This window comes from Trifolium pratense, linkage group LG4 (genome assembly GCF_020283565.1).
Source record: "Trifolium pratense cultivar HEN17-A07 linkage group LG4, ARS_RC_1.1, whole genome shotgun sequence".
NCBI classification, from domain to species: Eukaryota; Viridiplantae; Streptophyta; class Magnoliopsida; order Fabales; family Fabaceae; genus Trifolium; species Trifolium pratense.
Window position 1 is genome coordinate 9,810,440 of NC_060062.1, and position 11,615 is coordinate 9,822,054.

An 11,615-nucleotide genomic window follows, 5' to 3' on the forward strand; every position below is an offset into this window, starting at 1 on the left:
GAAAAAAAATGGTAATGATGAGATATAGCAAACTATTAAAGCACTCTTACTTATCCATGCATAAGAAGGAAGGAAGCATGATTCTCTAAAATGTAACAAAAAAAAATGTACAAGAAGTTGTGCAAAAAATCCTTTAATTTATTCATAGTATAATTTCATATTGTAAAATGTACAAAAGGAGAAAAAAAAAATTGAGTTATGATGGTAAACACATTGAGAGATATGATCATGTCTGTATACATACTTACATTTTCTTAGTTTAGGGTGTAAAAAAAATACTAAACAAAGATAAAATCCTATAATGTGATCAATCTTTACCTCATAGTGTAGTTTTGTAAAAAAAATAAATAAAAAATAATAATAATTACGTATCATTCCTCACATCAGTTGTTGCACCAATTCCAACTTGCAACCATGGTGAAGAACTTCCACCAATGTTGATGACATCCTTTAACTCACTTAGTTTTGCCAACTTGGCTTTTTTATCATCTTCATTATCAACATTTTGTACCAAAGTATTAAGGTTGTTATTTTTGTTATTATCATTATTATTGTCGTTATTTTGATCGACTAGGTTGTTGTTCTTGTTATTGTTGTTGTTTTGATTTTGTTGATTCATACATTGACTATTATTATCTTCTTTGATGATGTTGTCCTTCGTCGCACTTGCATTAGCGCCCCACGGCGGTTGCAAGTAAATTTGTGCATTGGTAGGAGCCGGAAGATTAAGGTCAAGTTTGAGATCAATTGGCTCAGAAGAGTTATCAAATTTAGGTATTTGTTCAATATGGTCTTGAAATTGTTGAAACCTAGCCAATGTTGATGTGTCCGGAGCATTTGATGTGATCCAATGACATCTTTTGTGTCCACCTAATGCTTGTCCAGAAGAGAAACTCCTATGACAAATTGAGCATTCATGAACTTTGGATTTTCTCTTGGAAGAAGAAGCCATCAATGTAGGAGGGTTATTGGAGGTCCCTTGATCATATGTTGTGTTTGATTTTGAAGGGAAAAATTCTTCATGTGTGATTGCATCATCCTCAACAATATTATCATCAAGGTTTTGATCAAGTCTTGCTGCAAAACATCCCTTAACCTTTTTGTGACTTGCTCTATGACCACCTAATGCTTGATGTGAGTTGAAAACTTTTTTACATGCTTTGCATTCAAATAACCCTTTAGCAACACCTTTGGCTTTGTTGTTATTGTTGTTGTTATTGTTGTTGTTGTTGGTGGTGTTGTTGTTTTCATAGGGGATTCTATAAGCCAATGGTGCAATGAAATTCATAGGGTTTCTTCTTTCTTCATCTTTGCTAGCTGAGGCACATGATTCTTCAGGTTCAACCTCAAGAGGATCAACAATAGCATTGGACAACATCATTAAACAATTTGCTAAGTCTTCTTCTTCGGTTGAAGGACAATTAAAATTGTTATTATAACTACCTACTTTAGTTCGCAACGACCTTTTCCTCTTTGACCATCCGCATCCTCTTCTGCCACCGACACCATCATCATCATCTGCCATGGTGTCGGATTCTGGAGAGGATACAAGAGACTCTTCATCTGCATCATCGGAGTTGCATTTTCCATGTTCGAGAAACGATTTCCAAGAGAAAAATTCTTTTCCACAATGCTCACATACCCTACAACTTTTTAGCTTATTGGGGTTTGTTCTTAGAGAATACATACGTTTGTTACTTGTTTGTGGGACATTGCCACCTTCCCAATCGCTCGCCGGATCATCGTCATCCATTTGACCGGTTTCGTCGCCTATCCCATGTGCTCTCATATGTCCTCCTAATGCTCTTCCACATCCAAAGCCTTTTTTGCAAATTTTACAAAAGTGTTTGAAGTTTGATTGTTGATCCACAATCAAAGCCATACAATTTTAAGAATAACCTCTATGTTGAATGGTGTAAAAAAATGAACAAAAAAAAAAAGAAAAAAAAAAGAAATGGGGGAGAGGAGAGAAAGAGTTACATAGATGAAAGGTGGTGGAAGTGAGTTTTTAAGAATAAAACAAAGGATGAAGTTTCTCTTGTAGTGATAGTTGTTGAAGGGTTTGTATGGTGAAGAAATTAAGGAGTAGTAGTCCTAGTTTTTAGTTGGAGTATTGGTTATGGATGAGAGAGAATGCAATAGTTGTTTTACAACATAAGGTTAGTGACAAGTGTAAGGAAGAGACTTTTTCTACGACTCAAAGGTAGTGTCTTTTGCTTGTCAAAGTTAGCAAAGAGTTGTGTATTAGAAATACTAAAAAAAAAAAAGTTTTTGTCTCTATTTTTTTTTTTTCTTATAGTAGTAAATGAAGACTGAAAAAGTGAGTGGTTCTAACTACCATATCTATTCATATCACTTCAATTCTAAAGCAAGAAAACTTAACCTATGTTTCTCCTTTTATGTCGGTTGGTTTATGTTTCTTTTCCACCCAATTTATATCATTTTGCATTATAGTCATTACAATATGTGATCAAGAGTTTTGGTCCTCCTTTCAAAATTTCAAAAAAAGAAAAGAAATTGTTGTTCAGTACTTTTATTTGAATGGATTTCATTCATTTGTTATTATTGTTAACATGCTTATGATTTAATTATTCTAATTGATTTTAAGTTTACTTCTTTTAAAATATGGTAAAATGATCAATATATTTGACTAGACATAAAAAAAAAAAATCGATGTGAGTTGGACTAAACAAGAGTTCATAAGTTGAGAGGCAATAATCATTTTACAAGTCAATTTTATAAGGTGAAAATTGTTTTTTACTCATAAACCATTGTTTGGTCCAACTCACCAACTTCCCGATTTTGTAAAGTGAGGATTGTTTTTTACTCATAAACCAGTGTTTGGTCCAACTCACTGACTTCTTAATTCAGTTGAAAAAACATTATATTTTATACATGTGAATTAGAATTCAAACTACAACATTCCGTTAATTTACTTAAAAAAAATGAAAGTTATAATCACTAAAATACTTCTTAAAAAAAATGTAGTCTTTGACGACTGATTAATTTATTTCGACAAAATGTATAAATTGTTACTTCAAGTATGACTATGGCTATGTTTAGTGAAAATAACGCTATGTTTAATGAAAATATTCAAAGCATGAGTCAACACAAAACTATATTTATCCATAAAAAATCAGTTAAGACAATAAAGAAAAATGACCGAAACATTTGGATCTATACGGCTAGGAAAGTACGGTAATGTTGTCATTTTAATGTTATTTATTTTCTATATTTACTCCGAAATACTACACTTTTTTGTTACTAGATTTGACACATCCTTATGCGAGAGAATCTCCTCCAATATCCGCATATACTCCGTATATAAAGTTTCACAAAATTGTCAACAAAAAAAAAAGAAGGAAGTTTCACAAAAATTATCAATATTAATAAAGATAAAGATTTATGATAAAAATTACATATAAGTGTCCTATATATTTGACGAACTTGAATTCTATTAGTATTATTGAACAAATTATATACATTTTTTGGTTTTGATTTTTATGTAGAGATGATAGTAATATTTCTTATGTTTATGTTAATTGGTGTAATAATATTTTAATTTGCCTTAATATTAACTAAGAGTGACTTTCGAACATAAGGGTCGAATATGTACACCTTATATTTCTTAAAATTCAATTTTGCTTATAAAGAAAAAACATATAATTGTACCCAATAAAATTACATATTTAGATCTACTCGTTTTGTAAATTGGTTTTGGCCGCGTGAAGGAAAGGTCTCTCTTAATGTTGATGAGAGTCTCTTGGGCTACAAACAACAGGTTTTGGTGGACTTATATTATATGTAATGCTACTAGAGCGTTTCTTAAAGTTTTTATAGTGTTGCTTCGCAATCAAGTGTGTTGTTGACAGATATAATGGCAGTACTTCATGGTTTTGACAATTGTTAAATAGAGATTGGAATGTGGTGATTAACCATACACTTCGAGAGGGAAATGCGTGTCCAAACTATTTGGCTAAGATGAGAGTTTCCTCAAATTCGCCTGTTGTGATTTTAGATTCTCCTCCAATTGAGATGTCTCTCGAGGAGTAGTTTTTTTTAGGGATACCCTTTATTTTCTTTTTGTTTTTGTTTTTCTCTTTTGTAACAGAAAAAAAAAAAAAAGACGAGTCTCATAAGTGTAGCTCAAATTATAGTTATCAGGAGTATTATTAGAATGGTCGGGGTTCGAACTCCGAATTTCACATTTAAATATGTGAGAGTCTAGCCACTATACCACCCGACAAAAAAAAAAATTAAAATCAAAATCCACTCATAATCATAGTATCAAAGCAAGCATCGACCTTACAAATTCCAGTTCCAACGGTTTTATGATATGCTAGTACGTAGTAGGTAATAGAAGTTGCAGTTCTAAGTCAAATTAACTATATTAATAATACGAAGAAGAAAAAAATGATAACTTCAATTTCATCCCCATCTTCCTCCATTTCAAGCGCCGGCAAACTGTTCTAGAAAGGCGTCGATTTGATCCCCATCTTTCATTCCCAGTTCATCTGGAGTCTTGTCTACACGGAGGCGAACCCCGTCACCTAGAAGAAAACGAAAGGTGTTGAAATTCATAGACCGCTCATTGCAATAAGTAATCAAAATATTTTTCAGTGTAGTGCTTCTCTTGATCAAGATGGACACTTCATTGTTATATTGATCCTTGATTTTTATGTTTATGTGTGTGCCGCGCTCAATAACGGGCTTCTTATCTTCCTCGATTTCGGTAATACCTGACGACGCCTTGGAATTCTCTCTTGCACCACTGACTGAACATAGAATTTACATAATAATCACAAGTTCATATCGAATATTAATTATAGAGATTTGGTGAAAACATATCAAAGATTTATTTTTTTGAAATGTAAAACCAACAAAAATAGAAAAATTAAATCCGCGGAACGAATCTGCCAAAACCCTAAAACCTAAATTAGGTAGAGAAATAGAAATGTCTAGCTAGCATAATGAGCAACAACAACCAAGAAACAAAAACTCAACGAAACAAGCACAAACATGTCCGTCCTAGTCAACAACACATATCTCTATCGACACAAACACATAAAAATATATACTTAACTCACGTTTAAGAATCATTCTTTCACTATCGTAAAAAATATATAATCATTCTTTCAAACTAATGTATGTTCAATGTGGAATTTGAGTATAAAAAAAACCCAAAAAAATAAATGGATTTCATAATTAGTTTGATCCTCCCCCGGTTCAGATATTTTAATACACAGCCTTCAATCAAATGCAACATAGATACAATTTTCATACAGATATAGATACAAGTTTCGATCTTATATTTTTATTGAAAAAAAAAAATCGATCTTATATATATAAACAAAAAAAGGTTTGGATCGAAGAATTGAAAAATACAAGGAATCGATAAGCAAGAAGGAGAATTTGATTTGAATCCTAATAATACTTCTTAATCCAAAAAACACCCAAGTGTAAGAATTAGAATATTTTACATACCAATTTGAAGATTCATCATAGAATTATAGAATATATTTTACATATAAAAAATAGGTAAAGAATTGTACCTTTATATCTTTGAGAATCCATGTCGAAGTAAATTAGAGAAAATGAGAGTGGGACAAAGATTAAATTAAATAGTTTAATGATTTATGACAAAGATCTTTTTTTGGGAAACAGATTGGTCCAACATTCTGGTCCATTAAGAAACAAAGTCCACACCATATTTATTAATAATAATTTTTTGACGAATAATTTTTTTTATTAATCCTCTTGTTTTCAGAATAATTAAGTTGTGGAAATTTTGAATTCGACCACAAGATAATTAACAACAATTTTATGACATAAATACAATTAACTTAATCAAGTAATTGAGTTTAAGTGTGACAAAAAAAGTAATTGGGCTAAAGTGGTTAATCAATTCCACTAGGACGAATCATTCGAGAAAAATAACCAAAATTTGATACTGTTGGTATTTCAAGTGTGAATTTAGTCTTATTAAGATGCGCTAGAAAAGTGAATGTTGAATATATTATAAGTGAGTGGACTCATGAACCTAATGCCTTAAAGTTCTTATTAAAATGTGGTGTCAAAATGACTCCTATAGTTGTTTTCTTATGGGGGAATAAACTATGGTGTGATAGGGTGGGTTGCTTAAGATCTTAAGAATTAATCAAGACATTGAGCTCAAATGGTTAATGAGTTTCACGAAAGGACGAATTGTTCATAAGAGCCCGTGCGATTCATAGGTGGAACAATTTTTTGGTCATACTTTACTTACCTTGTGGCCTAACTCTAGATTACTAGAGCCCCTTCCTCTAGGAACTAGCTTGATGATTAACACACACAAGAGTAATAATTTAAAAGTTACATAATTTTATGAGTGAAGGCCCAATTTAGTCCCTCACAAAAATAAAAATCAAATTAGTCTCTAACATTTTAATATTTGAGGCAAACTAGTCCCCGATTCATTATAATAGATGGACTAATTTGTCCCCGATATGAAAATGTCATGGACTAATTTGGCTTTAATTTTTGCCAGGAACTAAATTGTCGTCAAAATTTTGTTTGTGAGGGACCAAAATGGGTCTTCACTCTAATTTTATATCATTATATCGGAGTAAAATGTGTATAAATTACATAACTATAATAATATAATGTTGTAAAGATAACCTATTAGTAATGTAATCCTAAAAACGATTTAAGCTAAAAATGAATTTCTTGCAAAAGAGCATTAAAGATACTCTAACAAAGTTCATAAAAAAAAAAAAAAAATAAATAAATTAGTATAGGTCAATGAGTTAATATAAAAAGTCCAAAGCGCATTAGAATTACTATGAACAATTTTTCCATATTGTGATGTGACACATATTAATCATCTTCTATATAGATTCTAAAAATTAACCAATGAATTTTCGTCAAGAAAAAAGAAAGAAAGAATAATTTAACCAATTAATGATAAACTTGGGCAGGTTGCTAATTTTGCGGGAGTACTATTGTCTTGTTACTTCCGTTTCAACTCTCTATTACTCCCTCCGCTCTTATATATAAGCAAAATTATTGGGTTTAGATGTTTTTGACTTTTTTTCAATTAAGTTATTTCCTCCGGCCTTATATATAAGTAAAAGTTACTTTTCTAGATTTATTTAAAAAGATATGTATCTTGTCTATAATTTGGACTGAATGCATTATTTTTTTAATGAATCTAAAAAAGTAACGTTTGCTTATATATATGAAGCCGAAAGAAATAGCTTAATTGAAAAAAGTCAAAAACATCTGAACCCAATAATTTCGCAATTGGGTACCCAAATATAGATTTCAAAGCACTTATGAATTTTTTTAGAATATTATTATATGAACCCAACAATTTCGAAAACTAAAATAGAATATCCGACAATTTTTGTAGCTGAATATATGGATTATTACATACATGGTGAATGCCATGGGAATTAATTTGACCGTCATTATTGTCTAAAATTAAAATTATTAAAAATTTTAATGATAGTTGACAATACTATTTAAAAATAAAAACTTACTACTCACGATCATTTTACGGTTAAAAAAATGACATGATTGATGTCAGTTTCATTTACATTTTTATTTTTTGTTGTTGTAGTAAAACGAGTGTCAACTAAGTCAATAATTATTTCAGTCGAAAAATAAAGATGATCATCAACTTTTTTATATTATCATGATATTGGTATGAAGTTTCGGTTGTCGTTAGCGATTTCTAATCTCCTTCAGGGAACTTGTGAGACACACAAGTTGGGTTCTCTCATCCCAACCGAATTTTCTCCATTCGCATGAACCAAAAATCGAACCTCTGACCACATGCTTAAGAAGATCAAGACCCTTACCACTTAGACTAATTCATTGTTGGTGATGGTCATCAACTTATACTTCTAAACAATAATATGCATGTCGTCGTTGAAATTTTAAATATTTTTTTAATATTGATCTATGATGAACCACTTATAGAAGTGATCCTTATTAGAATTTTCCTATGTTTGCCGGCTTCATTCAAGGAAAGTAGTTTTTCCCTAGATTTGATACTTTCTTTTAATACTTTTTGTACGTTTTTTTGTCTAGTAGAAGTTTGTTCATATAACATAGTTTATTTTTGGTTTACAATGAGCCGGAGATCGAACACATGACCTATAACATACTACTCAAATTTCTCACCACTATAACATAGCTTGTTTAAATAAGGTGGATTAAGGGCGTAAAATTAGATATAATAGAAGGAAAAAAAATAAACTTTTTTTTGTGAAGAAATAAACTTCTTTTTTTCCAAGAAAAATAGACTAATTTATTCATTGATGCTATTTCATACCTTGTATCTATGATCGCATACAATACTTAGACTCACAATATATAAGGCAGTTAGACCAATGACCACCATACCATACTTAACCTTGCTGCTCTCTATAAATTATTCTATAAATTAAGTTGTGTCATCATATCTTCTATATAGTATCTCATAATCCACTTACGTGTCATATCATCATAAGCTACATATTAATCTAGAAATTAACCGTTGAACGATAAACTTGACCGGGTTTCCAATTTCGTGGGATTACATTCTTAGCTACTATGGTCTTGTCACCTCCATTTCCACGTTGTGTGATCTTAATAGAAAATGGAGCTTGAAATTGTGAACCTTTGTTCAAAGCCCATTTTGCACCCCAAGAACGTTGCATTGGAAGCCATGTGTTTGATTGGTTCACTTCAACATCTACAATGTCACCATCTCCATTTTCATATTCTATTTCTGTTGCAAAATAGTATGGGTTGGATCCACTATCAATTGTAAAGGCTATTGATTTCCCAAAATAGCATTTAACCCTACAAGTTGAAAGGGAAGAATTAAAATATTAGTGCTAATAATGAAAATATAAATACAAATATATGTAGGAATTTGATAACATTTTGATCACTCAAATTAATAATATTTTAAAATTGTCGAGACTCATTGGACTAAGAATTAAAAGAGATAAAGAGTTTTCGTTTAAACGTTGATGAATGAATAAAAATACAATTTTATTACTAATTTTGGTCGTTTATAAAAATATATTTTAGGATTTATTTTTTGTCAAATAATTTAATGGTTAGAAATTTACCTTTTTAAAGTAAATAAGTTGAAGATCCCTCGATCGAACCCCGAGAATTTATTTTAAGAATTGATTGACCTAAATATGCTCTCGCAACTCTTTTTATAGTATTACTAATTACTAATTTTGTGACTAAATTATCTCAACCCAACAATTTCGAAAATTAAAATGTACTAATATGCAGAAAATTTTTGGAGCAAATATATTTATTGTTACCTTTTGTTACATTGTCAATAATATACGAATTATTTGATTGATGTATATATGGCAATATTTAAGAAAGTGGCGGATATATACCCAATATTTATGATCATTTTTATTTTATATTTTTTTTGGTAGAAAGTCCTCAATTATGATGAATTAAAAAAGTAGAGTTGATTATGCTAAACAAATTATTTACTTTACCTATAAAAGGAGAAAAGTAAGTAAACCAAGAAAATTGATTTGGTTTTTATAAAAAACAAATATAACCTAATTAAGAAATACCTTCTGTATTGAATATTAATTTTTCCAGCATTGCGAAGATTTTGAGCTTGACCACGTTTTGCAATGGAACCAAAGGCAGTTCCACTTAGATCAAACTGGGTAGACTCACATCCAGGGCAATTATCAGTTATCATCACACGCATGGCTTTTCCTGAGCATGCACTATTTTTATTGCATTTCACCTGAAAATTTAACATTTATTAACATATATATATTTTAATATATTGTGTCAAAAAGAAAAGAAAAAAATATAGTCTATGTATAGTCCTTTTGTTTTTTATCTTAATTTTTTTTAATGATCTTATAAGAAGTTTTTTATATCTGATGATTCGTTAGATATTAAGGTATTTTTTTACACACACTAGGAAGCACCGATACTCCTCAAATTAGGAGTGTCCGTGTCGGACAAGTGTCGGTGTCGGTGTCCGTGTCCGACACCGACACTTATGATTACACTAAATTATGTCACTTTTCCAAATTTTTATCGGTTCGACGTGTCAGTGTCCGTGTCGTGTCCGTGCTTCATAGTTTACACAAGATATATATTAAGATTTTGTTTGATTGTGTTTGGATTTTTTTTTTTAGTTTCTTAATATTATTTTATAAAAAACCTCTAAAATATATTTTTATAAATAATTATTATCTAATTTTTAGTTTTGAAACAAGGGAAATAAATATATTTTTATAAATAATTATTATCTATTTTTTGTTTTTTAGTTTCAAAACAAGGGAATAATTATTATCTTATTTTGATAATCACATTGAAAACTTGTTCAAAATAATCACATAAAAAAAAAGAAAATACTATACAAATGATTTCACATAGAAAATAAAAAATTCTAAAAATTCTAAAATAAGAAGAATCTTATTTAATATTCACATAGAAAAGAAAAAAAAATTGCATGCACCTCATAACAAGCACCACATCCTTGGCCTCCCTTAAAAAGAGATGGACCTCCAGCTGATATCATTTTATTAAGTGGTGGTTTCTCTACAGTATCAACATATCCACATGCACCACCTACACAACATCACAACAAAATTAAACAATAAATTTTAAACTTATATTTTTTGGTCCAAAAAATTAATATAATTTTACAATAAGAATATACATAAAACAACATGAATATTATGTAATATTCATATTACTCACCATCCGAACCAGCACCTTCTGGTGGTCCATACCATGTAGCTATTGCCATTTGCCATTTATTATTATTACTTTGAATTTGAGAGACATTAAACAATTTACGGTTGAGGCCATAACAAGGGGTTAACATAAGAGAATAAAGTATTACAAGAGAAATCATGCAATGAAGAACAATATTCATGATGTGATTATGTAAAAAGAAAGAGCTTAATGATTGTGTTGATGCAATTCTACTACGGTACATAGTACTCGTATTTAAAGGAAAAACATTTTTATAAATGGTAACATATTTTAAATTTTCTAATCTAATAAAGGTATAGTTATATATCAAATCAATTTTGTGTATAATGTGCAAAATTATTACATGGGATTATTAATTAGCATTTCCTTTTAGGAATTTTTTTTTAATAACAACCTTTAGGAAATTTATGGACCTTTATTCTCTAGTTTGGGGAGAGTTACTGTTGGTTACTCAAACACCATCGGTTACTTAAGTAGCGAATGTGTAAATGTAGGTGCGCGAGTAACCAGTGGGGTGGTAAAAATAACTCACATGCGTGATGTAGGACGATTTCTTTAGTATTTTATTATTTTAACTAGATTTAGTTTTATTATATTTTAGGTAGATTTGTTATTTTTATATTTCACATATATTGGTTATTTTTATATTTTAGTTAGATTTATTATTTTTATTTAGTTAGGTTTGTTATTTTACTAGATAGTACCCGTGCGTCGCACGGAATTTAGAGATGATAAAAAAAAGTTACACATATTTGAATTAATGCAACAAATCAAAAAAATTGATTATGACCATACACACAAAATACATATAACGATCAACGTCGGTTGGTTATACCGTTCATGAGTGTGCCATTATATCTACA

At 30.0% G+C, this 11,615-nt stretch overlaps 3 protein-coding genes across 3 annotated transcripts; all 3 read right to left on the minus strand.

Annotated features, from left to right (window-relative positions):
* Positions 1–332: 332 nt before the first annotated feature.
* Positions 333–1,882, minus strand: LOC123924599 (zinc finger protein ZAT1-like). The gene has a single exon (XM_045977542.1). The coding sequence runs from the start codon at positions 1,880–1,882 to the stop codon at positions 365–367; it is 1,518 nt and encodes a 505-aa protein (XP_045833498.1). The 3' UTR covers positions 333–364.
* A 2,567-nt stretch (positions 1,883–4,449) lies between these two features.
* On the minus strand, positions 4,450–5,574 carry LOC123922084 (small ubiquitin-related modifier 2-like). Its single transcript, XM_045974828.1, has 2 exons — positions 5,553–5,574; positions 4,450–4,775 (listed from the first exon to the last, which is right to left on the minus strand). Exons 1-2 carry the CDS (start codon positions 5,572–5,574, stop codon positions 4,450–4,452), a joined length of 348 nt encoding a protein of 115 aa, XP_045830784.1.
* A 2,933-nt stretch (positions 5,575–8,507) lies between these two features.
* Positions 8,508–10,912, minus strand: LOC123924648 (putative expansin-B2). Its single transcript, XM_045977602.1, has 4 exons — positions 10,735–10,912; positions 10,484–10,602; positions 9,582–9,763; positions 8,508–8,829 (listed from the first exon to the last, which is right to left on the minus strand). Exons 1-4 carry the CDS (start codon positions 10,910–10,912, stop codon positions 8,508–8,510), a joined length of 801 nt encoding a protein of 266 aa, XP_045833558.1.
* Between the last annotated feature and the right edge of the window lie 703 nt (positions 10,913–11,615).

What these genes read in the sequence shown, in the direction of transcription:
- LOC123924599 (XM_045977542.1), bottom strand. Translation starts at nt 1,882, where the DNA reads ATGGCTTTGATTGTGGATCAACAATCAAACTTCAAACACTTTTGTAAA.
- LOC123924648 (XM_045977602.1), bottom strand. Translation starts at nt 10,912, where the DNA reads ATGAATATTGTTCTTCATTGCATGATTTCTCTTGTAATACTTTATTCT. An exon ending in AGAAGGTGCTGGTTCGGATG is followed by an intron (nt 10,603 to 10,734) that starts GTGAGTAATATG and finishes GATGTTGTGTAG; the next exon opens with GTGGTGCATGTGGATATGTT. An exon ending in ATTAATATTCAATACAGAAG is followed by an intron (nt 8,830 to 9,581) that starts GTATTTCTTAAT and finishes TTCAACTTGTAG; the next exon opens with GGTTAAATGCTATTTTGGGA.
- LOC123922084 (XM_045974828.1), bottom strand. Translation starts at nt 5,574, where the DNA reads ATGGATTCTCAAAGATATAAAG. An exon ending in GGATTCTCAAAGATATAAAG is followed by an intron (nt 4,776 to 5,552) that starts GTACAATTCTTT and finishes TTCTATGTTCAG; the next exon opens with TCAGTGGTGCAAGAGAGAAT.